General features: G+C 41.1%; 1 protein-coding gene across 1 annotated transcript in view; it reads right to left on the bottom strand.

The window, feature by feature from the left end:
• sacm1l (SAC1 like phosphatidylinositide phosphatase) overlaps positions 1–24,818 on the bottom strand; it is a 62,758-nt gene that overhangs the window by 3,887 nt on the left and 34,053 nt on the right. Inside the window, exons 7-19 of the mRNA XM_003225767.4 lie at positions 23,816–23,849; positions 22,217–22,318; positions 20,869–20,954; positions 20,615–20,701; positions 19,422–19,490; positions 19,239–19,318; positions 10,960–11,058; positions 9,178–9,316; positions 8,891–8,960; positions 8,729–8,801; positions 7,950–8,043; positions 5,646–5,738; positions 761–818 (exon numbers count right to left, since the gene is read on the bottom strand). Coding sequence (XP_003225815.1) covers positions 761–818; positions 5,646–5,738; positions 7,950–8,043; positions 8,729–8,801; positions 8,891–8,960; positions 9,178–9,316; positions 10,960–11,058; positions 19,239–19,318; positions 19,422–19,490; positions 20,615–20,701; positions 20,869–20,954; positions 22,217–22,318; positions 23,816–23,849 — 1,084 coding nt within the window. The remainder of the gene's footprint in view (positions 1–760; positions 819–5,645; positions 5,739–7,949; positions 8,044–8,728; positions 8,802–8,890; positions 8,961–9,177; positions 9,317–10,959; positions 11,059–19,238; positions 19,319–19,421; positions 19,491–20,614; positions 20,702–20,868; positions 20,955–22,216; positions 22,319–23,815; positions 23,850–24,818) is intronic.

Raw genomic sequence — 24,818 nt, 5'->3', positions numbered from 1 at the left:
TGCCATGCTTGTTTGAGGGATTTTCCTGGAGTCTGTGTACTTCCACTATGCAGAGCTCCTCCTTGGACTTCACAACATTAGACCATTTGTTATATTTCTCTTCTTATCACCTAAGTACATTGCTCCCTTATCAAAGAGGTACTCAGATATGGCTGTGGAAGTCTATCGCACCAAGAAAAGAAACCATAAGAAACTTTCCATCTGTAAATACAACCGGTTCTGTGTAATATTGGGGGTCGGGCTGTGGCGCAGGCTGGTAAACAGCTGCTGCAATAAATCACTCTGACCATGAGGTCATGAGTTCGAGGCCAGCCCGTGGCGGGGTGAGCACCCGTCAATTAAAAATAAAATATAGCCCCTGCTCGTTGCTGACCTAGCAACCTGAAAGATAGTTGCATCTATCAAGTAGGAAATAAGGTACCACTTATAAGTGGGGAGGCAAGTTTAACTAATTTACGACGTTGGAATGAGGAAGTGAGGAAGTGCCATCAGAGTGGATGATGAAGCAGCTGCTCCCCCCTGTGGCCAGAATCGAACATCCCCTTAGGAGAAGGTTAAATTGCCTCTGTGTCTGTCTGTCTGTTGTCTCTGTCTCGGTTCAATGTGTTTATGGGCATTGAATGTTTGCCCTATATGTACATAATGTGATCTGCCCTGAGTCCCCTTCGGGGTAGAAGGGCGGAATATAAATACTGCAAATAAATAAATAAATAAATATTCTGGAAATGCCTCACACACACAGAGTAAAAAAATCACTTACCAGCCATAAGCAAACAGATAATGCACATTGAGAAAGCAACCACCATGATAATAGGCAACTGAGAAAGAAAGAAACAGACATAATTAAGAGATGAAACATAATACCCTTCAGTTGTTCCTGAAGCAAAAATATGTTGCAATGCAAGCACACAGAACATGGATAACTTAACTGTTCCCATGTAACAAGTAAAGGGCAAAGCAGTGATGCCCTTACACAACTACTTTCATAAATACAGTGTTCCCTCACTTATCACTGAAGTTAGGTTCCAGGACCACCCACAATAAGTAAAAATCCACAAAGTAGGGACACTATATTTATTTTAATATTTATACATTATTTTAGTAGTTATATACTATTTTAAGTCTTTATCAACCAATCATGTGTTGACAAATCACTACCTTCTCCTCCCGTTGCCGCTTGGGCTCCTTTTCTCTCCCTTCAGCTTCTCCTTCCTCCCTTCCTTAGGCTGTAAATTGTAATTTTTTATGATTTATAATAGTCTTTTAGAGTTTATTGAAAAACCGCAAAACAGCAAATCTGCGAAAAGTGAACCGCGAAGTAGTGAGGGAATACTGTATGTAATATCCATGGAATCTCGTGGCACCATGAAGATTAAATATGATTAGTGTGTCTGTGGTCCTTCAAACATCATGCAGTTTCAACCCACAAAAATACATTTGTTGGCCTTTAAAACTAGACTCCTGATAATACTAAGAGCTAGCCAGGATACCTCAATGCTTGTATGTTGCAACGAGAAGTGTACTGAATTTTCCTGAATGTGTATTCCTTTTATAAAAAACCTAGAGTGCACTAATGCACTAATATGTAGAACAGTAGTTTGGAATATCAAATATACAATATAAAAATTTTCATCATAGAAATAGGGTTAAACACATATAAAATACCTATTTCGTTGATGGAAGCCAGCTAGTTTTAGATTGCATCTCAAACCTGTTTTTTAAAAACATATAGCAAGAGGACCTTTGGCCACTACTAGAAGTGGCTAGTAGGGTCCATGCCAGAAGAGGTAGTTAATCCAATATAGGTTTTAGGTTACATGTTAAAGGAATTATCCAAAAGGCTGAAACTTATCCTCAATACAAGTTAAGCACCTTGAATAATAACTTTGAAAAAAAAACCCTAAGGTCGTTTTTTGATTCCACAGGTCCTCCAAATACATGGGATTAAATTATATGCTGGCTAGGGTTATAGTAGTTGTAGTCCAACACCTCTGGAGGGCAATGGCTCAAGAAAGCACACCAAATTCATGAGCAGCTTTTTTGTGAGCATATGAAGATATTTCCTGCTCAGTCATCTAGATATGCCAAGTAAGCTAGGGTCCCATTACTGGGCAAATGGAAAACTGGAAAGGGATATTTTATTTATTTATTTATTTATTTGCGACATTTATATACCGCCCTTCTCACCCCGAAGGGGACTCAGGGCGGTTTACAAGTATATATACATACAATATATTATATTATACAACTATATCACAATATTATTAGTAATATTGCATGTAATATAAATATACAATTATAATAGTGAATTATAATTATTATTACATTGTATTACATCATAATATTATTATTAATATTACATGTATATACAATGTATTATAATATTAGTATAGTATAATATTACTAGCTGTGCCCGGCCACGCGTTGCTGTGGCTTAGTCTGGTGGTGTTGGTCAGTCTACATTAGGTTGTATTGATGCTGTGACCTCCACCCTTCTTTATACTCACATTAGTAGTAGTATTTGAAGTCTGTTACCTTCTTCAATTTTTGTGTTGATTGATAATTGCTTGAGATCCCTGTTGTCTTTGGTTTGTTGTTAACTGTAATGTCTGATTCTGCTGAGTGCGGTTTATATTTTTATTGTGGTACAATAGTCTTTTTTTTTTTTGCCTGTGTAGGTGTTTATTATTATTGTTGTTGTAGTGATTATGAAGGTTGGATAAGTTAGATGCCACTGTATTGTTTTTTGGAGGCCCAGTTTAGCACTGACTGGCCTCTCAGCCTCAGTGCCTGGCTATTTCTTGCCTGTGATGGTGTTGATTCTTGTTGTTGTTGTTGTTGTCATTGTTATTATTGTAATTGTTCTTTTGGAGGCCAAGTGTGAATGTAGGGATTGGGGAGGTGGATGAGTTGTGTTGTCAAATGTTGTATTTGTTATAGTCACAATGCGTTGTTGTGAGTTTTGTGGGTCTGGATTGTAGTTTTGTGGTGTGGTTGTGTTGTTACAACTGAGAGGAAAGGCTTTTGTGTTGTGTTGCGAAGTTTTGTATTTCTGGGTCGTTTAGTTGTGTGCCAAGTTTTGTATTTCTGGGGCGTTTAGTTGTGTTGTTATAGTCATGATGCGTTGTTGTGAGTTTTGTGGGTCCGGTGTGGTTTTGTGGTGTGGTTGTGTTGTTACAACCGGGAGGCAAGGCTTTTGCATTGTTTTGCCAAGTTTTGTATTTCTGGGGCGTTTAGTTGTGTTGTTATAGTCATGATGCGTTGTTGTGAGTTTTGTGGGTCCGGATTGTGGTTTTGTGTTGTGGTTGTGTTCTTACAACTGGGAGGCAAGGCTTTTGCGTTGTGTTGTCACATTTTGTATTTCTGGGGCGTTTTGTTGTGTTATAGTCCCGATGCGTTGTTGTGAGTTTTGTGGTTCCGGATTGTGGTTTTGTGGTGTAGTTGTGTTGTTACAATCGGGAGAAAAGGCTTTTGTGTTGTGTTGTCAAGTTTTGTATTTCTGGGACGTTTAGTTGTGTACCAAGTTTCGTATTTCTGGGGCGTTTAGTTGTGTTGTTATAGTCACAATGCATTGTTGTGAGTTTTGTGGGTCCGGATTGTGGTTTTGTGGTGTGGTTGTGTTGTTACAACCGGGAGGCAAGGTTTTTGTGTTGTGTTGTCAAGTTTTATATTTCTGGGGCGTTTAGTTGTGTGCCAAGTTTCGTATTTCTGGGACGTTTAGTTGTGTTGTTATAGTCACGATGCATTGTTGTGAGTTTTATGGGTCCGGATTGTGGTTTTGTGGTGTGGTTGTGTTGTTACAACCTGGAGGGAAAGCTTTTGCGTTGTGTTGCCAAGTTTCATATTTCTGGGGCGTTTAGTTGTGTTGTTATAGTCACAATGCATTGTTGTGAGTTTTGTGGGTCCTGTGTGGTTTTGTGTTGTGGTTGTGTTGTTACAACTGGGAGGCAAGGCTTTTGCATTGTGTTGCCAAGTTTTGTATTTCTGGGGCGTTTAGTTGTGTTGTTATCGCATGATGCGTTGTTGTGAGTGTTGTGGGTCTGGATTGTGGTTTTGTGGTGTGGTTGTGTTGTTGTAACTTGGAGGCAAGCCTTTTGCATTGTGTTGCCAAATTTCGTATTTCTGGGATGTTTAGTTTTGTTGTTATAGTCACTGCGCCCGCAACTTTATCCTTTTATATATATAGATTATTTCTATCATGGAAGAATTTAAGTTAATTCAATTGTTCTGACTTATTTTCCTCAATGCTTAGAGAAATTTTAGCACAGTAAGTTTTGGAGAGGAAAAACAAGAAACGTTATGCCTGTTTCTGGATATATCTGACCTGATAATTCCTAAAATGGCACCCATTTTCCCTCATCCGCTCTAGTTTTTGAGCTATACAACATATGCAATCTACCAGTCACCATTTGCTCACCCATAGAAAAACATGATAACCATATCTAAGAAACTAGAACTGATGCAGACTATCTAACACAATTTTCTGAATCAGTGGTCCAAATAACCCCAAAAATAGGCACCAAGAAAAAAATGGTTGGGCTGTGTGATGTGGCAAGTGACTGAATTCTTGTATCATCCACATACATTCGACATTGTCAATGTAGATAACTGCTATCGTGAAATTCGGGGGGGGGGGGGGGGCTTCCACTATCACTTGCATGCTTTCTGATAATAGAAATCTCTATTTGGAACAGAAGTGGATACTTGTATGCAGTTCTGAGTGACCTAAGTTTTGGCAATCATTAATAGCGCAAATCATGCTGCTATTTTTATGCTCCTTATTGACGAGAGAAGCAGAAACTAATGGTTTAGGTCAAGCTCCTAGAGAGAGAAAGACTGCAGAGAGAAAGACTGCAGTGTCTAAAATAGCCATGTGTGAGAAACAAGGAGAGGCAAGCCTAGAAACCAAGATATGCTGCAGAAATGGTCATGGGCCATCTACAGGTGCCAAGGAAGAGGCCAGGAGTAGCCTCACCTTCCTCCCCACTTGCTCTCCAGCTAAATTTCCTTGCAGGACATTGTCAAGATTTCTTTGGGATAGAGATGGTTCCTGCTGCTAGTATGTCACAGCAAATAATATTATGTGCCAAGTCCTGAATATCATCCTATTCTTGTGGCATCCAAACATAATACTGTACACCTGCATAAAGCTCTCCACTATCCTTGCTTTGTTCAAGCAATCAAGCCAAGAAATTGCTATAACTCCTTGATACATATGAATAGGGACTTGTGCTTAATGGTTTTCGACTTAAACCCGTGAATCCCGACACCTTTAGGAGCCATTACCCATAATTCGGAATCTCAATATAATAAGAAGCTGTATTTACAGCTAGTTCTTGACTTGTCCATTAAAAAAACAACCCATGCAGGTGTAGTTTGCAAATATTCTGGTTATTAAGTCAGGTCATGCAAGTCATGATCAATCGAAGACTTGAAGTAAGACATGTGTATCCCACCATATACCATCCTGAACTCCTTGCAAGAAGGGTGGACTACAAATCTGACAGATCCGTTAGATCCCAAAGTTCTACTTTTTAACAAAACCTTTTTGAGCTTTAGTTATACAAATGTGAAAGACATCTGATCTCAATACTGTCTTTAATTAGGTTTAAAAAAAATATTTTTAAAGATCACAAAATCCTTACAGCCAAGAATTTCCAGTCCTTCTGTACATGAAGAGGACTGAGAGAATCTACTTCATCCACTGCATAGTTTCCAAGAAACAGATCTATAGCATCCTGTAAAACAAGCCAGAGGTTAATAGTTTAAAATTAATCTCATGTTATCCTACAAAAAAAAAGTTCCATGGCTGCTCCTAAAGCTAGCCTCTGGTGCTTCCCTATACTCTATAAATATCTAAAATAGCAAGTTGCATCATGTCCTGGTAGCTTTTCTGCCCTCTGTGTTTTCTCTCCACTAAGTGCAAGGTGACTCCAATAAGATGTTTTTCTCCATTTTATCCATCAGCCACCTGAAGCCAGAAAGGTGCAACACTTAGAATGCTGACTTCAGATGTGCAAAATTCAGGCCCAGCTCTTCATTGATTCACTTTCACCACAAGTTAGCTGGCCTACTTCTGCAATCTTGAAAAACAAAACTAAGTGATCTCTTCACTGGATCCCTGCAGATCTCTGGAGTTACAGATACGAATGAGTCACTACCTCAACAAATCTACTTCCTTTTCCCTTCTGACTTCTTTCCCAACTTTCCATTCTAGTATTATACAGACACTGCTTTACTCTCCTTTCACTATACTTCTCCCAATGTGTTCACAGTGTTTAAATTCTTCGTATGAATTTCCTGCTTATGGACTTCTGCCTGTCATCTGCCTCCCAGGAAGATTTGTTCAGGGAGGTTGCCTTTGCCTCCCTCTCTGGTTGAGAGACTGTGTGTTGCCTATGGTCATCCAGTGGATTTACATCATGAAGTGGAGATTCAAATCTGTCTCCAGAGTCCTGGTCCTACGTTCAAATCACTGCACCATGGTTGGTCTCATATACTAAGTGCAGGAGGGGAAGTGATTCCAGGAGCAGCCTGATGGACTTGGGGGCACTACTCTATAGTGGTTCCAGTCCTTCTTGGATGGGCAAACTTCAAACCCATGGCCTTTGGCCTTTGTCTCCCATGCTATTTAACATCTACACAAAACTACTGGAAGAAGTTGTCCAGAGTTTTGAAGTTGGGTGACATCAGTGTGTTGATGACACTCTTCTTTCCATCCAATTCCAAGGAAGCTGTTCCCTGAATTAAACAATTGTTTGCTACTGTACTAGATGAGCACAAACAAATTGAAATGCAATCCAGGCAAGACAGAAGTGCACATGATCAGGCAAAAGGCAGATCAGGGACTAGCTATTCAGCCTGCTTTGGATGGGGTTACAATCTCTCTGAAATCACAGGTTAGTGGCCTGGGCATGCTTCTTGACTCAGATCTGAGCCTGGATGCCCAATTTCAGCTGTGGCAAGAATTGCGTGTGCACAGGTAAGGTTGATGTGCTCCTTGATGCATCACAGCAGGCTACAGGGATTACCATGGGGCTGCCTTTCGAAACTGTTCAGAAACTCCAACAGATCCAAAATGTTGCAGCTAGGTGTGCTGACTAGGGCAAATTATGGGGGCATTTAATCCACTTGTTGAAGCAATTCCACTGAATGTCAGTCAGTGTCCAGGCAGAATTCTGTTTGGATCACATTTCCCTATATGCGCCTGTTTAAGCCCTAAGATCTGCAGAGGGAGACAACTTTCTCAGTGGCTACTCCAAAGTTGTGGGACTCTCTTCCCTGGGAGTTCTGGCTGTCCCTCACTCTGCTGGTTTTATATAAGGAGGTAAAAACCTTTTTATTTAAGGAGCCATTTTGTCTTCAATATGTCACAATAGATAGAACTTTAATGGGGAGAGAGTGTATAGTGTTTTCATTTTAGTATTTTTAAACATCTTTAAAATACTGTTTTTAACTTTGTTTAATATCTAAGTCTAATTTACTTGCAATTTAACTTTTATATTGAATGGTGTTTTAAACCATTGCATGTTGCCTTGAATCCCATGCTGGAATATAAATTAAACAAATAATTAAATAAAATAAGTATTTTAAATAGCTCAAAACTGTATGCCACCTTAAGATTTTATCATACAAGACAAGATATAACTAACTGAATAAACAAGATCACAGTAGATTCCTATACATTGGTTTGTCATGTTGTGCATTCCTTCGCCTGAAAATTCCCTTAATCTGGATGGTTTTTTTTTTAACTACACTAGTTTAGTTCTCTCTGCACTTCTGTGATCACTTTTGTTCTTCTTCACTGGAAGCCCTTGGCCTGACTGGCTTTGCCCAGTACACTACGAGAAACCATTGGATACAATGACCCCACTCCTTTTTCACAAAATAGGTGGTTGTAGTCACAAGAAAACAACAACAGTAAAACACAAAGGGCAAGAATTTCTCACCTGTCTAAATCCATCGGAAAAATTGTTTTTGTAGTAACGAATTAATGAGTTCCAGCCATCCATAAGTAGACCCCATTGAGTTCTCTTTCCAGTTCTGGTTAGGGAAAAACAAAAACAGATATTCAGTATTATAGAAACAGGGAACTCTAAGGAGGACATTAAAGACAGTTAATACTTGAGGTTTGCCAGCAGGTGATCTGCAGCAGAGCTCCTTCCATGTCATCCATTCCATCATGTTGTAGAATAAGGAGATATGCAATTGGTTTAAAGGAATGACTAAAAGGAACTCCTGTAGCCTATTATTGCTAAAGCTCCTTTTCATGCCTCCCTGTGCCCCCCAAATTTCCTCTTTAGCTTGCCAGATGACACGTTCTACACTGCATATTTGGGCTGACATGCTAGTTTTAGACTCTATTCTTTGTATAGTTTTACTTTTGCTTTTAATAGAATTGCCAGAAATTGATATGGGAAACCAATGTGGCTAAAAATAAATAAATATTCTTTTAAAAAGTATTCTTAATCATTTCAGTCACTATATCTCTAGTTTCACCTACCTGTATCTGAAAAAATATGTCAACTCTAAGAATTTTCTAGGTTCTATAGGTAATTCTATGGTATACCCCTGCAGGAGTTACTATACAGTCATGTTGGAGTACCTAGCAAATTCCTTTATAGGATATTTCTCCAGGAATTTGTCTATAGGATTGTATCCCCTGCTGATATGGCGGTAGTACTGCATTGATAAAATTTATTTTATGAAAGAGTGCTTCAAAACCTACCGTGTGAAGTCTGTCTTTAAGGCACCCGTTCCAGCATATTGTTTGGCACAAGCATTTGCATTGTCAGCCCATGCTATGAAAAAAGAATATATATATTTTTAAAAGGGATAGCATGTGAAGGAGCACACAGGCAAAGATGTATGGACTAGAATAAAAACATACCATTTTTGTAAAGTTTCTCAAACTCTGCTTGTTCTTCAAGTCTCTGGCCAACATGTAAAACTCCTAATCTCTGCAATGACAAAGGTGTCACTATATACAACCTCATCAGAATTCTGCTATTATTCTAATTACATATAGAACACTTTCCATATTTCAAATACATTCCCTCTAAGAATGATATACCTACTATACTAAGAAGTCAGTAGTGCTATTGGCTTTTTAAGTTTCTGCAAGAGGTCCAACATAACTTTACACAAAGGTGTCTAAAGGAAGACAGAAATCTCCACCTGTAGCTGTGCTTGGAGAGAGCGGCGTGCTAAAAGGCTCTGAATCACATTTGTGCGGTCCAGGCAGTCCATACAATTACTACGGAATGTTCCTTCTTGCTGTGTCACCACCTTCCCATCCGAATCAACTAGAAAGTAACTGAAATATATAATGGAATTTGTATAAGAATTCACAAAAACATTCTTTATTTTGTTGAGAGACTAACAGAACAAGGAAATATTTCTAATTGTTACAGGAACAATCCATCCACCCAGAAACAATTTCCCTTGGTTTTAGAATATCCCATAGGATATTCAGCCATTACTGAAAGTTAAGTAGGTTGGAAACATGTTTTGATAATGAAGGCTGAAAAAGCCTAACTATTAAAATCCTATTCTTCTTTCTTAAAACAGCTGTCAAAACACTTTCAATATACCTGTATTTCATTGAATAATAGTTACACCTCAGTTTTTGGGGTGACAATCATAAAACAGCCTCAGAACCTAAAAAACCTGAAATGGGGGTCTCTGAAACTTGGATCTTCCCTCATTCCTTCAAGAGCTCCATTCCAGATACTGTAAGCTGTCTTGCCTTTGGAGAAAGGAAGGCGGAATCTTCCCTCCTCCTTCCTCCAAGCCAAGGCAGTTTAAAACATGCAAGCAAACAAACAGAAATGGAGCTATTTGTTTGAGGCTGGATCATCCTTCCTCCTCATATCTCAGAGGTAAGGCAGTTTATTATTATTATTTTTAAAAAACAACAACAACACCCCCCTCCAAAAAAAACAACAGAAACGGAGAATCAAAGGCAGATTTATTTTTATTGCATAATAGTGGCACCCTCTTTTTTGATTAAAAATTGTGTTAAAAGTGCAATGATTATGCAATAAAATACGATATTTAATGCTAATTGCAAAGGTCAACAGAAAAGTAAAACGGGACCATGCACTCAAAGAGAGAAGGGTTTCTGGTTCTTGAAAGTAACCTCCATGGTAAATACAAACCAAGTTCAAAATCAAAGATTCAAGAACTGTTTGATAGAGGACTCACAGAACTCTGGATTAAAGTACAAAAATGTAATGCACATTCACAAGCTCTGACTAAAGTAGTCCTGGTTAACTAATGGTCAGAGTTTGTAATGGGAGAAATACAAATTAAAGTGAGATAAGGGTAGTCAAAAGTAGCTTTATACCACCAGCCTGCAGTGCATTTGCAAAGGGTTTTCTTAAAATTCCAGTCTTAACTCATTTTCAAAAGCAGAATTTTAAAATAAAGTACTCTTTTTATAACAGGCACATTGCACACAACAGAGAACTGCTCCCCATGTAAGAGATAGGAAAGTAACTGAATTTCCTGTTGATTAATTTTTGAGCATTCAACTATTCCTAAGAAATTAAAATATGATACAAAAAGTGTTAGATCCATAACTTACGACCACTGACTTGTGAATGTAAACACTGTAAACTACTGTATGGTTATGGAGTCGACACAAAAGTATAAACAACGTGCCATGATGCCACCATATCAAGATCTTTCTGCTGTTGTACAGAAACTGAAAAAGATCCTTGGATTTAAACAGAAATGAACTTCATTGATTAGAACTGAAGTTCACTTCAAATAAAAGGATTTGGATTACAGCCCAGGTTACTAACTGTTTGCACCACTGTATTCCAAATTTACTAAAGGAATGAGGTTTTCCTTTAGCTACATTTTATTTGTTGTTGGCTGTGTACAATCTAATTATTATGCAACTTCTACTAACCACAATTAAATGTCTGCACACTGCAGTTGCATATATATTACCCAAATTCATCTTGTTGTTCAGCTAGGCGATCCAATAAAATCTGGAGCCGATCCCATCTCATATGACTGCATTCTTTATGGAAATCAAAGGCTATATATCTGGACAAAGAAAGTACACAAGAGTTATGTCTATCTGACAGCCAGGGATTATATTATTGAGGTAACCGGAAGCATTCTTGCTGGAATATGTTGCAGCAGGAAAGTAAATGTCTCAGCCAATTTATTAAATAGCATGAATGTTGTCATTCAATAGACACTCGACAAAAATTGCTAAGAATATTGTATCAATCAATGCAAAAGTTCTTTTTGTCTTTTAGATAGAACAGTTCACTCTAGCAGGAGAGATATAAGGGCAAGAAAGATCAACAAAGTTTTGGAAGGAGGAAACATTTCTGAACTTTTAATATATATATATGCCCCACTGTCTACCAACAAAAAAAGATCAATGTTTGGCAGCTTCAAAATATAAGCACATTCTGTATGTTGGCCTCTCGACCAGCAAGATGTCTAAAATCTGTAATAACACAGCCTAGCAACAAATTTTCTTGGTGACTTGGGTTTTAGGCCTATTCTTGGGGTTCTTTGGGGAATTCATTCAGAAAACTGCATTGGATACACCACATCAGCTCTAGTTTCTTAGATATGGTTAATTATCATGGTTTTTAATGGGTGAGCAGATATTGACTAGTATTTATTATTTATTTTATTTATTTATATCCCACCCTTCTCACCCCGAAGGGGACTCAGGGCGGCTTACAACAAAGGCACAATTTGATGCCTTGAACATAGCAACACAAAACAACATATGCTTTAAAATCACATAATTAAAACATATCAATTAAAACAATTACTTAAAATCATACAGTCTGAAAACATATGCCAGGAGCCATTCACATAGGCCAGGAGCCATATGTGGAATGGCATATGTTCAGTATCTCAAAAACTAGAGCTGGTAAAAGAAAACTGGAATCAGCAGATCAAATTTACCCAGAAACAAGTCTAACATTTGAGGCACCAAAATGTGTGTTGGCCAGTGTAATCTTTTCTTTTTTTAACGCAACCACACCAAAGCACATTATAGTATCCCAGCAACCTGTGTCTTCAAGTCAATCCAACACTTTCCAAATAGATTAAACTGCAGCCTCCATAATCCCCAGTCATTCCTGATATCAATGACTAATGACTGTTGATGATGGCAGTAGCAGTACAACGTAAACCCTTTCACAATATACAATTATAGTGCTACAACTTCGCTTTAACAGACTGTATTTAATCCTACTTGGTCCTGGGATTGGCAATGTAGGTAGGGGCAATCAGAATGACCAATCACCACCCCACCAAACTACAAGGCCCATGATTCCATGGGATGACATCATGGCAGTTAAAGCAAAATACTGTTATAAGTGTGTGTGTGTGTGTGTGTGTGTGTCACGACCCAGGCTGCAGAGCACCAATAACCATACACAGAGGCCAGAATCTATCTAATATCTTTATTGTAGGAATATATAAAGTTAATAAAAACAAGTGTAGAAAATAGTCCAGAATTAGACCTTTCAGGAAAGGTCAGAATTAGTCCAAAAAAGCAATGTCCAATAAGAAATATTAAGGTCCAAAGTTGTAATCCAATAACCGAAACACTCACTTTGCCAAGCAAAGTGAGGGGAGATGACAAGGTCCTTTAGTCCATGAAACTTGAGCGAGGCTAGGAAATAACTTGATACTTGAAACAAGGCTTGAACGTGGAACAAGGTAACTAAGAACAAGAACAAGGTCCGTGGAATAACTTGATAAATCCGTGGAACAAGGCAAGGATTGATCCTGGGAAACAAGGCAAAGTCCGTAGATAAACAAAGGCTGGGAAGCAAGGCGAAGGCTGGATAGCAAGGCAAGGCTTGAGCAGGAGCGAGGCTTGAACCGGAGCGCGCTGTCCAGACACAACTCGCTCCGTAGGCTGACGAATTGACTCCGCGAAGTTACTACGCGGGTAAAACACCTAAATCGAGTCTAGCTTCCCGCCGAAGCAGTTCTCTGGGAATCAGAACCGAAAGCTAACTCTGAGACCAGATGTGAGACTCCCCAAAGATTCTCACGAGAAGCAGTCTTAATTGGCCACATTCTTAGCTGCAATCCTCGCACTCCTGCGCGAAGCTGAATCTAAACTTCTCTGTTGTTTACAAAACTCCCGGCGCAAGAATACGGGAGAAGTAGGCTCTGGGCTTGTTTGACATACTTCTGGGAGACAACTTTCTTGCAGGTGCAAGGTTCCCAGATCTGCCTGGGAAAGATCTGGCTGAGAGGAATCCAGTTCAGACTGGGAAGGTAAAAAACCCAAGTTTTCATCTTCATCAGGAATTACAATGTCCTGAGCAGGACTACAAGGCCCATGAGTCATCACACTATCCCCCTCCTCAAGGCCCCTCCCAAACTGGGGCCCTCTCCCCGAGGCGCGAGGTCGCGGCTTGGCGGGATAGGTCTGATGAAAGCGACGGGTTAGATCAGGAGCATGGACTGTGGAGGCGTCTTCCCAAGAGCGTTCTTCAGGGCCAAAACCCACCCAGTCAATGAGATATTGTAGGCGGCGGCGGTGAAAGCGAGAATCCAAAATGTCCTCAACCTCGAACTCCTCCTCCCCATTCATCAAAACAGGAGGGGGGGCCGGTTGGTCTGTATCAGGACGCACACCATCCGCCGGAAGGAGCAGGGAACGGTGAAACACTGGGTGAATGCGCATTGAACGCGGAAGTTGGAGTTTGAAAGTCACGGGGTTTAATTGCGCCACCACTGGATAGGGGCCAATGAAACGGGCATCTAACTTCCGGCAAGGGCGGTGGGAGGGCAGAAAGCGAGTGGACAGGAAAACCCGATCTCCTACCTTGATTTCGGGGCCCGGCTGGCGATGTTTGTCAGCGTGGCGTTTATAGTCCTCCTTGGCTTGGTCCAGTTGCTGGAGCAAAAGTTGTTGCACCGCTGTGAGTTCCTGCAGCCAATCCTCTGCTGCGGGAACCTCTGAAGTTTCAATGACAGGGGGAAAGAAACGTGGATGGAAGCCGTAGTTTGCAAAGAACGGCGTTTCTTTTGTAGAAGCTTGAACTCCATTGTTGTAGGCAAACTCAGACAGTGGTAACAGAGAAGCCCAATTGTCCTGTTGATAGTTTACATAACAGCGAAGATACTGCTCCAAAGTGGCATTGGTGCGCTCCGTTTGCCCATCTGTTTGGGGATGATGAGCTGAAGATAAGCGAGAGTCTATGCCCAATAGTTTTTGTAGTGCCTTCCAAAAACGAGAGGTGAATTGAGATCCACGGTCTGTGACTAAACTCTTGGGCAATCCATGTAGTCTGAAGACATGTTGAAGAAATAAATCCGCAGTTTCCTTGGCCGTGGGGAGGCCTTCGCAGGGAATGAAATGGGCTAACTTGGTGAATAGGTCCACCACCACTAAGATCGTGGTGAACCCACAGGAAGGTGGTAGGTCAGTGATGAAATCCGCGGAAATTATTTCCCATGGGCGAGATGGGGTAGGAAGGGGGTGTAAAAGCCCTGAGGGCTTCTCCCTTCGTATCTTGGAGCGCTGGCATACTGGGCAGGTGTTGACATATTTTTCCACATCCTTGCGGATCTTGGGCCACCAAAAATCCCTTAGGATCAGATGCATAGTTTTAAATAGTCCGAAGTGTCCTGCTGGTTTGCAGTCATGACACAGACGAAGCGCCTTTTCCCTGCCCGGTCCGGGTGGGATATAGACATGATTTCTATAGCAGAGCAGCCCATCTTTAAGCGAAAAGGGAAAATGCAGACCTTGGCGAAGTTGGTCCTGCGCCCAGGCATCTGCTTGCTGACTAGCCCTGATTTCTTGAGCACAGATGGGTCCTGGAGTAGGGGAAGTTGAACCAATGGGAATGGATTTGGTGTTCCCCACCGTGAGCGTGGCAAAGTTCTCAGGTTGTAGCAGTTGGGATTCAAAGGTCTCCTTGCGTCCTGCAGCGTATTCCGGTTTACGTGACAGGGCGTCTGCTTGCTTGGTTTGGGCTGGGGTCACATAATGGATCTGGAAGTTGAAACGTTCAAAGAATAAAGCCCAACGTTGCTGCCTCTGATTTAGTTTGCGGGCAGTTCTTAGATGTTCTAGATTACGATGATCAGTGTGGACTTCAATGGGAAATTTGGCCCCTTCTAGCCAATGTCTCCAAGTTTCAAAGGCTGCCTTTATGGCCAGTAGTTCTTTTTCCCAAATGGTGTAATTCCTCTCTGGTGTGGTTAGTTGACGAGAATAAAAGGCACAGGGGTGGAGGTGATCTCCCACCGGTTGTAAGAGTACAGCCCCAATTGCCACATCAGAGGCGTCCGCTTGCACCACAAAAGGGGTTCCAGGATTTGGGTGCTGTAGAATTGGCTGGGAGGTGAATAGTTTCTTTAGTTGCTGGAACCCTTTCTCTGCTTGATCAGTCCAGCGGAAAGGCTGCTTTCCACGGATGCAGCTAGTGATGGGGTCGGACCAGCGGGCAAAATCTGGAATGAACTTGCGGTAGTAGTTCGCGAACCCCAAGAAACGCTGCACCTCTTTCTTGTTAGTTGGCGCCCGCCATTCCAATACTGCTGAAACTTTGGCTGGATCCATGGAAAGCCCTAGAGGCGAGATGCGGTAACCAAGGAAATCTACCTCTTGTAGATCAAAAGCGCATTTTTCCAGCTTGGCATAAAGTCCATGATCCCGCAATCGTTGTAACACCATTTTGACGTGGTTCTCATGTTCTGATTGTGATCTGGAAAACACCAAAAAATCGTCCAGGTAGATTATCAAGAACCTGTCTAGATAGTCCTGAAAAATGTCATTGACAAAATGCTGGAACGTTGCGGGGGCTCCGCATAAACCGAAATTCATAACTCGGGACTCAAATAATCCGAATTTGGTCTGGAAGGCGGTCTTCCACTCGTCCCCTTCCCTGATGCGAACTAAGTTGTAAGCCCCCCGAAGATCCAGCTTGGTGTAAACCTTGGCTCCTCGAAGCCGATCCAGTAGATCCGAGATTAAAGGCAGGGGATAGCTGTTCCGCTTGGTGATATTGTTCAATGCTCTGTAGTCCACCACCAAGCGTAGTTCCCCTGACTTCTTCTTCACAAACATCACTGGGGAGGCGGCTGGGGATTGAGAGGGTCTGATGAATCCCTTGCGAAGGTTTGTCTCTAGGAATTCCCTGAGAGCTTCTTGCTCTGGTTCAGTCAGGGAGTAGAGATGCCCTCGCGGGATCGGGGCCCCCTCCACCAAGTCAATGGCACAGTCATAAGGTCTATGTGGGGGTAATTTTTCGGCTTCTTTCTCATTGAATACATCCCAATACTCGGAGTACTTCTTTGGCAAGGTGATGATGGGCTCGGTGTCTGTGGCATGGCATACCTTGGCTACGAGGCAATGGTTTTGGCAGTACGGTGAAGCAAACTGCAGTTCTCTGTTGGACCAGGAGATGTTAGGGTCGTGGAGAGTCAGCCATGGAATTCCCAAAATCACAGGGAAATGGGGAACCTCGGTAACAAAGAAGGAAATCTCTTCCATATGTTCCCTTATCCACATCCTGGTGGGTTCCGACCACTGACTTACGGGGCCCGTCTTGAGGGGACGGCCGTCTATGGCTTGCACCACACGGGCATTCTTGAAATCATGATATTGTAATCCCAGAGAGTCGGCATACTCTCTATCGATGAAATTGTTGGTAGCTCCAGAGTCTATCATGGCGTGGATCATGACGGGTCCCCTTTTTGCTGACCATAATGTGACCACGAGAAGGAACAGGACCCCGGTTGGCGGCTCTTGGATGGATTTTTTGACCGGGTTGGCGAGCCCCTCTACACCCGGTCGTTGGCTTCCCCCGCCGGCTGTGTGCCAGTCGGCTCAGACGCCTTCGTCTCCGTGGAGGACGCCGCCGCAAGACGGGCGGCAGGCTTCCCTTTGGCTGGGCACTCTCTGGCGAAGTGGCCCCCGTTCCCGCAGTACCAGCAGAGGTTTAAGCGTTGACGACGGGCCTTCTCGGCGGCATCTAGTCTGGGACGCACATTGCCCAACTGCATCGGCACCTCCTCGCCTCCTCTGGGGTATGGGGTTGGCGGTGGGGGTCTCCACACCGGACGTGGCTGAACGCTGGCGGGAGCGGGGGGTTTTGCCCCGGCTCTACTGCCCTGGCCTCGAACCCACTGTTTCCTGTTGGCAATCATGACTTCAGCCCGTAAACATTGATCAATGAGTGCCTCGAGGGTCTGGGGAGGATCCACCTTGGAGATTTCTTCCAGCATTTCAATGTTGAGACCCTCCCGGAATTGTCCCCTGAGGGCTACATCGTTCCAGCCGGTGTTGTGGGCCAGCACTCGGAACTCGGCTATATACTGAGACATAGGTCTGTCTCCTTGGAAAAGGCGACGGAGTTTGTGACCGGCTGCCTCCAAATTGTCCTCGATTCCCCAAGTCTCCTTGAGGTGGTCCAAGAAGTGTTGCGCTGATCTTAGGTGTGGAGAGGCTTGGTCGAACAGTGCCGTCGCCCAGCTGGCCGCTGGCCCGTCTAGAAGACTGTAAACCCATGCCACTTTGATGTCTTCTTGGGGAAACTCGGCAGCACGGGCCTCCAGATAAGCTTGACATTGGCGACGGAAGACATGAACCTTAGAAGCTTCTCCAGTAAACTTGGTTGGCAACGCCATGGCCGGAAGACGAACTCCGCGTTCCTTCAAACCCCTTATTTCTCCATCCTGTGCATTGAGCTTATCACGGATTCGGTCCACCTCTTCCTTGTCGATGGTGTAGGTAATCGGCTGGCCGCTCGGCCCAGGTACGGTTCCGGTAGACATTCTGACCGAGGTTAATTGGTGCTTAGGGTGGCGGAGTCAAACTGTCACGACCCAGGCTGCAGAGCACCAATAACCATACACAGAGGCCAGAATCTATCTAATATCTTTATTGTAGGAATATATAAAGTTAATAAAAACAAGTGTAGAAAATAGTCCAGAATTAGACCTTTCAGGAAAGGTCAGAATTAGTCCAAAAAAGCAATGTCCAATAAGAAATATTAAGGTCCAAAGTTGTAATCCAATAACCGAAACACTCACTTTGCCAAGCAAAGTGAGGGGAGATGACAAGGTCCTTTAGTCCATGAAACTTGAGCGAGGCTAGGAAATAACTTGATACTTGAAACAAGGCTTGAACGTGGAACAAGGTAACTAAGAACAAGAACAAGGTCCGTGGAATAACTTGATAAATCCGTGGAACAAGGCAAGGATTGATCCTGGGAAACAAGGCAAAGTCCGTAGATAAACAAAGGCTGGGAAGCAAGGCGAAGGCTGGATAGCAAGGCAAGGCTTGAGCAGGAGCGAGGCTTGAACCGGAGCGCGCTGTCCAGACACAACTCGCTCCGTAGGCTGACGAATTGACTCCGCGAAGTTACTACGCGGGTAAAACACCTAAATCGAGTCTAGCTTCCCGCCGAAGCAGTTCTCTGGGAATCAGAACCGAAAGCTAACTCTGAGACCAGATGTGAGACTCCCCAAAGATTCTCACGAGAAGCAGTCTTAATTGGCCACATTCTTAGCTGCAATCCTCGCACTCCTGCGCGAAGCTGAATCTAAACTTCTCTGTTGTTTACAAAACTCCCGGCGCAAGAATACGGGAGAAGTAGGCTCTGGGCTTGTTTGACATACTTCTGGGAGACAACTTTCTTGCAGGTGCAAGGTTCCCAGATCTGCCTGGGAAAGATCTGGCTGAGAGGAATCCAGTTCAGACTGGGAAGGTAAAAAACCCAAGTTTTCATCTTCATCAGGAATTACAATGTCCTGAGCAGGACTACAAGGCCCATGAGTCATCACAGTGTGTGTGTGTGTGTGTGTGTGAAAGGAAATTGTATCTGGTATGGTCCCAGGTCAAGAAGAGCTGCTTCAGTGGTGTCTCCTGCACCACAAAGTGGAGAGTCAGCTTCACTTTCCTGAGTTTTCTCACCATCACTATGGACACTTCCATGTCTCTATGTCCTGCCTTAGAACATAAAGCATGTACATTTTAATGGAATAACTTTAAATTTTCCATGGGAAAAAAAATGTCTGGGTGAAAATTCTTATATTGTTAAATCTTCAAAAAAAAAGCTGTTTCATTTAACGTTTTGCATAAAATCTATGAAACCGGGGAAGTGTATCAGCATCACCATGTGCACACAGAACCTATCTATTCGGCTTTTATATGCAGATACTGTATTAAAACAACCAGTTTTTCAAACAATAAGGCAAATAATTTAGATGGGATATACCTGAGCATTCCATTTCCCAAGCTCTTTACCATTTGTGCAAATGTTTGTTCAAGAGGCTTTTCTGAGCCCTTCTGGTTAACCTGCAAAGGGAAACCAATACAAAAAAATTACATAACATTAGCTACAATTTTAGTCACGTCAAATAACCTTGAAATTGGATGTAGAATTAAATAAATATCATACCAGGTTAACTATCATTTGTTTTCCATAGCTAATAATCTGAGAATCAAAGTGTCTTTGGAAGCCATCCATCTGAAAGAGAACATGATGCAGATATTCATTTGAAATAGTTACTGAAGTCACACATTATGCAAGAATCCTTGAAAGGACAAATATGGGGCTTCAGCACTGAGCAAATGTGACAGAGGACTATTAGAGTGAATTCATTGCGCATTTCTAGTTGTGTTAGTTAAATTCCAAAATATTATTTATGACTACATCAGATGCCTGGACAATACAATGGACAAAATATTCACTGCAGTAAGATTCTGAAACGAGCCCAAAGTTTCATCAAGCATCTCTGGCTGCCAACATTTTATATTTTCCTTCCCCCAGTTCTGTGTGTTTGTCCTGATTTCTTTTGGTACCACTGATTCTGTTTTGCCTTGTGGCAGAAAGAAGAGAACTAAGCCAAAGATTTGGGATGGGAAGAGAGAATGGGGGAAATTGTTAGTTTGCTAGTTCTGACAATGAACACATTACTATCCAGTGTATTCATTGTCGGAACCAAGAGGGTCATGTTATTTCAAAACAGTCCAGTTATATTGGAGCCTTTCACTGGAAACAAAGGATATCTGCTGTTCATGATAATCAATCTTACAAATGAAAAAGCTTAGCCAGCCATTGCCTTGTGGAGCCGCTAAGCTGATGCTCATAAAGTGGTGCACTTTCCAAACAATTTTCCTGAAGTGGTATGCACCATGGCTAGATAAACTCATATATTCCGAAGAAAATTGCATCCCGCCCCACATATTTGCCAAACTTGAACCAAATAAGAAATACTTCAGTTTGGAGTAGCTCAGTGAAAATTAAGGATCTTCCTCACAGAGGAACGAAGCAAGATCTTCATCTTAGTACTTTTGGAAAGCTTAGAGAAATTAGTGGTGTTCATGAAATTACAGTGCAGATACAGAGTAAGTCTTTATATAAGAGTGAGGCTGGGAATAAGGCTGCAAATCCCTTGAGTCACTTATTTCAAGGTAAATGTAATGAATTGCTGCTACAATGCCATCAAGCCTTCCCTTGCTTTAAAACATTTGTGTTAAGTTCAAGGATGTCAAGCTAAACTCAGCTTAAGGGCTAATGCATCTATATTTTGACTTTACAGTAAATTTCTCCTACAGAACAGCATGAAAAAGATAATACTAAAAACATACATGATTTACTGTTTTGCTGATCTGTGGCTTTGGTTTGTATTTGAGGTTTGGTCTCTGTGACCAGAAAAAGGGAATTGATCCACGTGTCTGGAAAACAAACACAACAAAAAAAATGAAACATACAACATTAAGTTATTATTGTAACCACTCAATGTTATTTTTTAAAAAGGGAGACCAGAATTAAGAGACATGAGGCAAGAACTAATTCCATAAACATGACAAGCTATCTAGCAGAATATAGCGGAAAAACATACTTGGACAAAAGACGCTTTGCTCCCATTGTAATGTACAATTTGTTCCGTTTCTACAAAATTAGCTGCATGTCCTTCAGAATCAATACCTGTGAGAGAGTAAGAAATACAAAGTTGTAATTAAATGTAGCACAAACCCTGCTTATTACTTCAAAGTCTATTCTTACTTAGAGATAAAATAAGTATGCAATTTTTGCTAAGTAAACTGGGGAAATATACATCACAGCATGGTCTAAAAATGGAACACTGAGTCCTGAAGAGACAGAAGATGACCTATATTGTGTTTGCCAATTCCTAGAACAATACACAGTCAGCCTACTTCTGCCACAGGATGCAGTCTCTCTGTAAGTGTTATGGAGTGTAGGGATGGAAAGTCTTTCTACAGTTATCTGTGTATTTCAGGGGAAACTATAGAGGCCTCTGGATTGTGACAAACTTCTATTAGATATGAAGAGACTATGTATAGCACACCACATTTGACAATCATGAGATTTTATTGATTTTTTTTAAAAAGAAAAAAGTCTGGAGCCTACTGTTCAAGCAAAACAAAAGGGTACTATATGTGTCAAGATTACATCTAGCAGTGGGAAGCCAGATGGTAACAGCAGCTTTATACATCAAGGATCGATTTTTTTTTTTAAAAAAAATTGCACTGGAATTCTGCTTTCTTTCATTTCTCCAGACAACTCTGTAAATTGGGAAAGACTGAAGTATGAAGTAATTTAGCATGAATGAAGAGTTACTTGAGACTGTGGTGTCCCATATCTAAATGAAAGTTGCTGTTTCCCAGTGGTTAATAACACTTACATAATTAAAATGAAAATAATAGTCTTCATCACAGTACATTATCTTAAAAGCACAGATCCTATCTGATCTTTTAAACTAAGCAGGGTCAGCCCTTGGATAGGAATACTTGAATGTGAAATTGCCAGTGAATACTAGGTGCCGTAGGCTACATTTCAGAGAAAGGAACTTTTGAAACTACTTTAGGTTTTTTCTTGTCTAAGAAAACTCTATGAAATTCATAAGGTTGCCATATGTCACACCAGGCAACTTGTAGGCACACACACACATACACACAAAACATTTGGTTTAAAGCAATGGTTTCCAACCAGAAATCCCAGCCATCTTACCAGCTGTTAGTAATTGTGGGAGCTGAAGTCCAAAATACCTGAAGGCCCAAAGGCTGGGAACAACTGGTTTAAAGCAATTGACACATAGAGACACTACAAGTACCAGAGAATTCTCTCAAGTGCAATTTTTATCAGTATGTAGCAAAACAGAACAGTAGCTCAGCTGTCATTAAGAAGATATAACCAACTTTCATCAAGTAGCTGTAAATCTGTCTTACCTCTTACATAGTAGCGCACACCAGCTCTGAAACAACTTCTTCGAGAAATAAGAATCCAATCAAAGTATTTCCCATTAATGGAGCAGGAGTGCATAACGATAACTAATGCACAGCAATTCATTAAGGAATATACATGCAAATTTAAAGTAACAATAACTTAAAGAAGTAGTGAAACATCAAATATCAATACACCATATCATGAGCACAGGAAGCACACCTTCTATATTTTATGCCGCTTTAGTAAGGGCCCCCTAGTGGTGCAGCAGATTAAACCGCTGAGCTGCTGAACTTGCTGACCAAAAGGTTGGCAGATTCGAATCCGGGAAGCATGGTGAGCTCCCGCTGTTAGGCCCAGCTTCTGCCAACCTAGCAGTTCGAAAACATGCACATGTGAGTAGATCAATAGGTACCACTCTGGCGGGAAGGTAACGACACTCCATGAAGTCATGTTGGCCACATGACTTTGAAGGTGTCTTTGGACAATGCCAGCTCTTCGGCTTAGAAATGGAGATGAGCACCAACACCCAGAGTCAGACACGACTAGACTTGATGTCAGGAGAAACCTTTACCTTTACCTAATTTTAGTAATGAGATCCAGTCATTCTTAATGAGCCCACACAAGCCTAGAAAAAAGTGCTTTGGAAATAAAATATGCATTTTCATCAAGCAACAAAAACCCAGAAAAACAAGAAAGCTGTGCACACAAATATTTACCCTAGAATATGGTTACTGTCTCTTAGATAAAATAAGACCTTCCTTTTTCAGATTAGCAATTAGGTCACTGAAACTGAATTCAAAACAAGGACTATATTACGTTCATGCATAAATCCTTTTATGAAGAATATTAACTCAGAGATGCCACTGAACATAGTGAGGTAAGAGTGCATAGCAGAGCAGACTTAAAATCTGAAATGGGTGGCAGTGGTCAAAAAATGACATATTTGCATTGACAGAAGAGTTGGCATTTCCCCCAGAATGCCACCAATTCTCATGGAAATTTGAGAATCTTTTTCCAAAATAAGAATAAGAAATGATGACACTTTCCACATAGCCCTTTATGCAGAGCTGCTCTAAGCTGGAAACCAAGATGCAGACAATGAACCAAGGCCACTGTGTCACACCAAATGAGGATTTACATTCTTGAGACAAAGTATTTGAGCAAGGAAGTTCAACAGTTTACATGAACAAAAAAGCAGGTTCTACTAATATTAAGACATTTCAAATAGATACAAACAACAGTCATGCATACGAAGAAATTGAGCCCAAATACATTTTCCAGATCTATTACTTTAAATTAGAATAAAATTAAAACTATGCTCAGATCCTTTTGTAAAATAATTATTATAGTGATGAGCTTTTGACAAAGTTATGAGCACTGTTTCTGGATCATATCACTAACATGATGGCCTTTAGGGACTGAAAACTGAAAGGTAATACAACATTTCACAGAGAATCTAATCTCAAAAATTAATTTAAGATTTATCTTGCTACTTACAAGCTGCCCAGGTACTTAACTACACAATGTGCCATTTTATAAAACCTCTAAAGTCCAAACATTAAGCAAATTGTGTTCCTATGTCAAAAACAGGAAAAGGATACATCCATGCATAACTGGAATTGCAAACCTGTGGAGCTGTAATAGACAATTTAGCACATTTTAGTATTTAAGGACCCTGGCCCAGTGTCCAAACAATAAAGATAGCAATGAAAAGAGTTATACAACTGAAAATCAAACAGGCAGTCCCTGAGTTACAACATCTGACTTACACACGACTCATAGTTAAGAATGGGTGTGAGATAACAGGAAGTGAGAGAAATCTATCCCTCAGAAGGGAAATGCACTCCTGAAAGAGTTATCAAAAGTGTCTCCAGAAGCTTTATCACCAATCCTTGTTTCCACAGCAAGCCAAATTTTTAAAATCCAATTATCACAGTGACAAAAAGTGAGGTGAAATCTTCTGAACAGGAGCACAGGCAACACCTCCGCAAAGCTATACACACACACACACACACAGTGCCTAATAGTGTGTGTGTATGTGTGTATGTATGCGTGTATGTATATGGCTGAAGTTACACTTTAAAAATGTACCTGTTGTAATGTACATACAAATTGAACTTAGGAATAAACCTACTGAACCTATCTTGTTCATAACTTGAGGACTGTCTGTTTATAGAAAAACACTTTCAACATTTATGCGTTTAATGATGCCTCCTTATGCCATACTGCAGAGAAAGATGGAATGAATGGTGCTTTCCCAGGTTCCTACCAGAGATGAGCTACTACACACAAAATCAGGCTAAAGTCACTGCTGATACTACAGTTGATTACTATGGGGATGCTCTTAGCTAACTAAATTTTATCTCATCTAAATTTTAATATTGTTGTTTATATTCAATGTGTTACATTATATTTTAATTATATTGAATTTTATTAGGCAAAATTTGTATGCCAAATATTCTATGCAGGGCGTTTACAATATTTTTTATTGTTGCACTTTTGTATCATGTTTATTTGTTTGTATGCAAATGGCCTACAGTCTAGGAATTAATAAACAACTCACAAAGTTAAGCAGATGGTACCACAAAAAGGAGTGGAAAGACG

This window comes from Anolis carolinensis, chromosome 6 (assembly GCF_035594765.1).
Source record: "Anolis carolinensis isolate JA03-04 chromosome 6, rAnoCar3.1.pri, whole genome shotgun sequence".
In the NCBI taxonomy this organism is placed as follows: Eukaryota; Metazoa; Chordata; class Lepidosauria; order Squamata; family Dactyloidae; genus Anolis; species Anolis carolinensis.
This window is presented reverse-complemented; position numbering and strand designations above follow the sequence as displayed.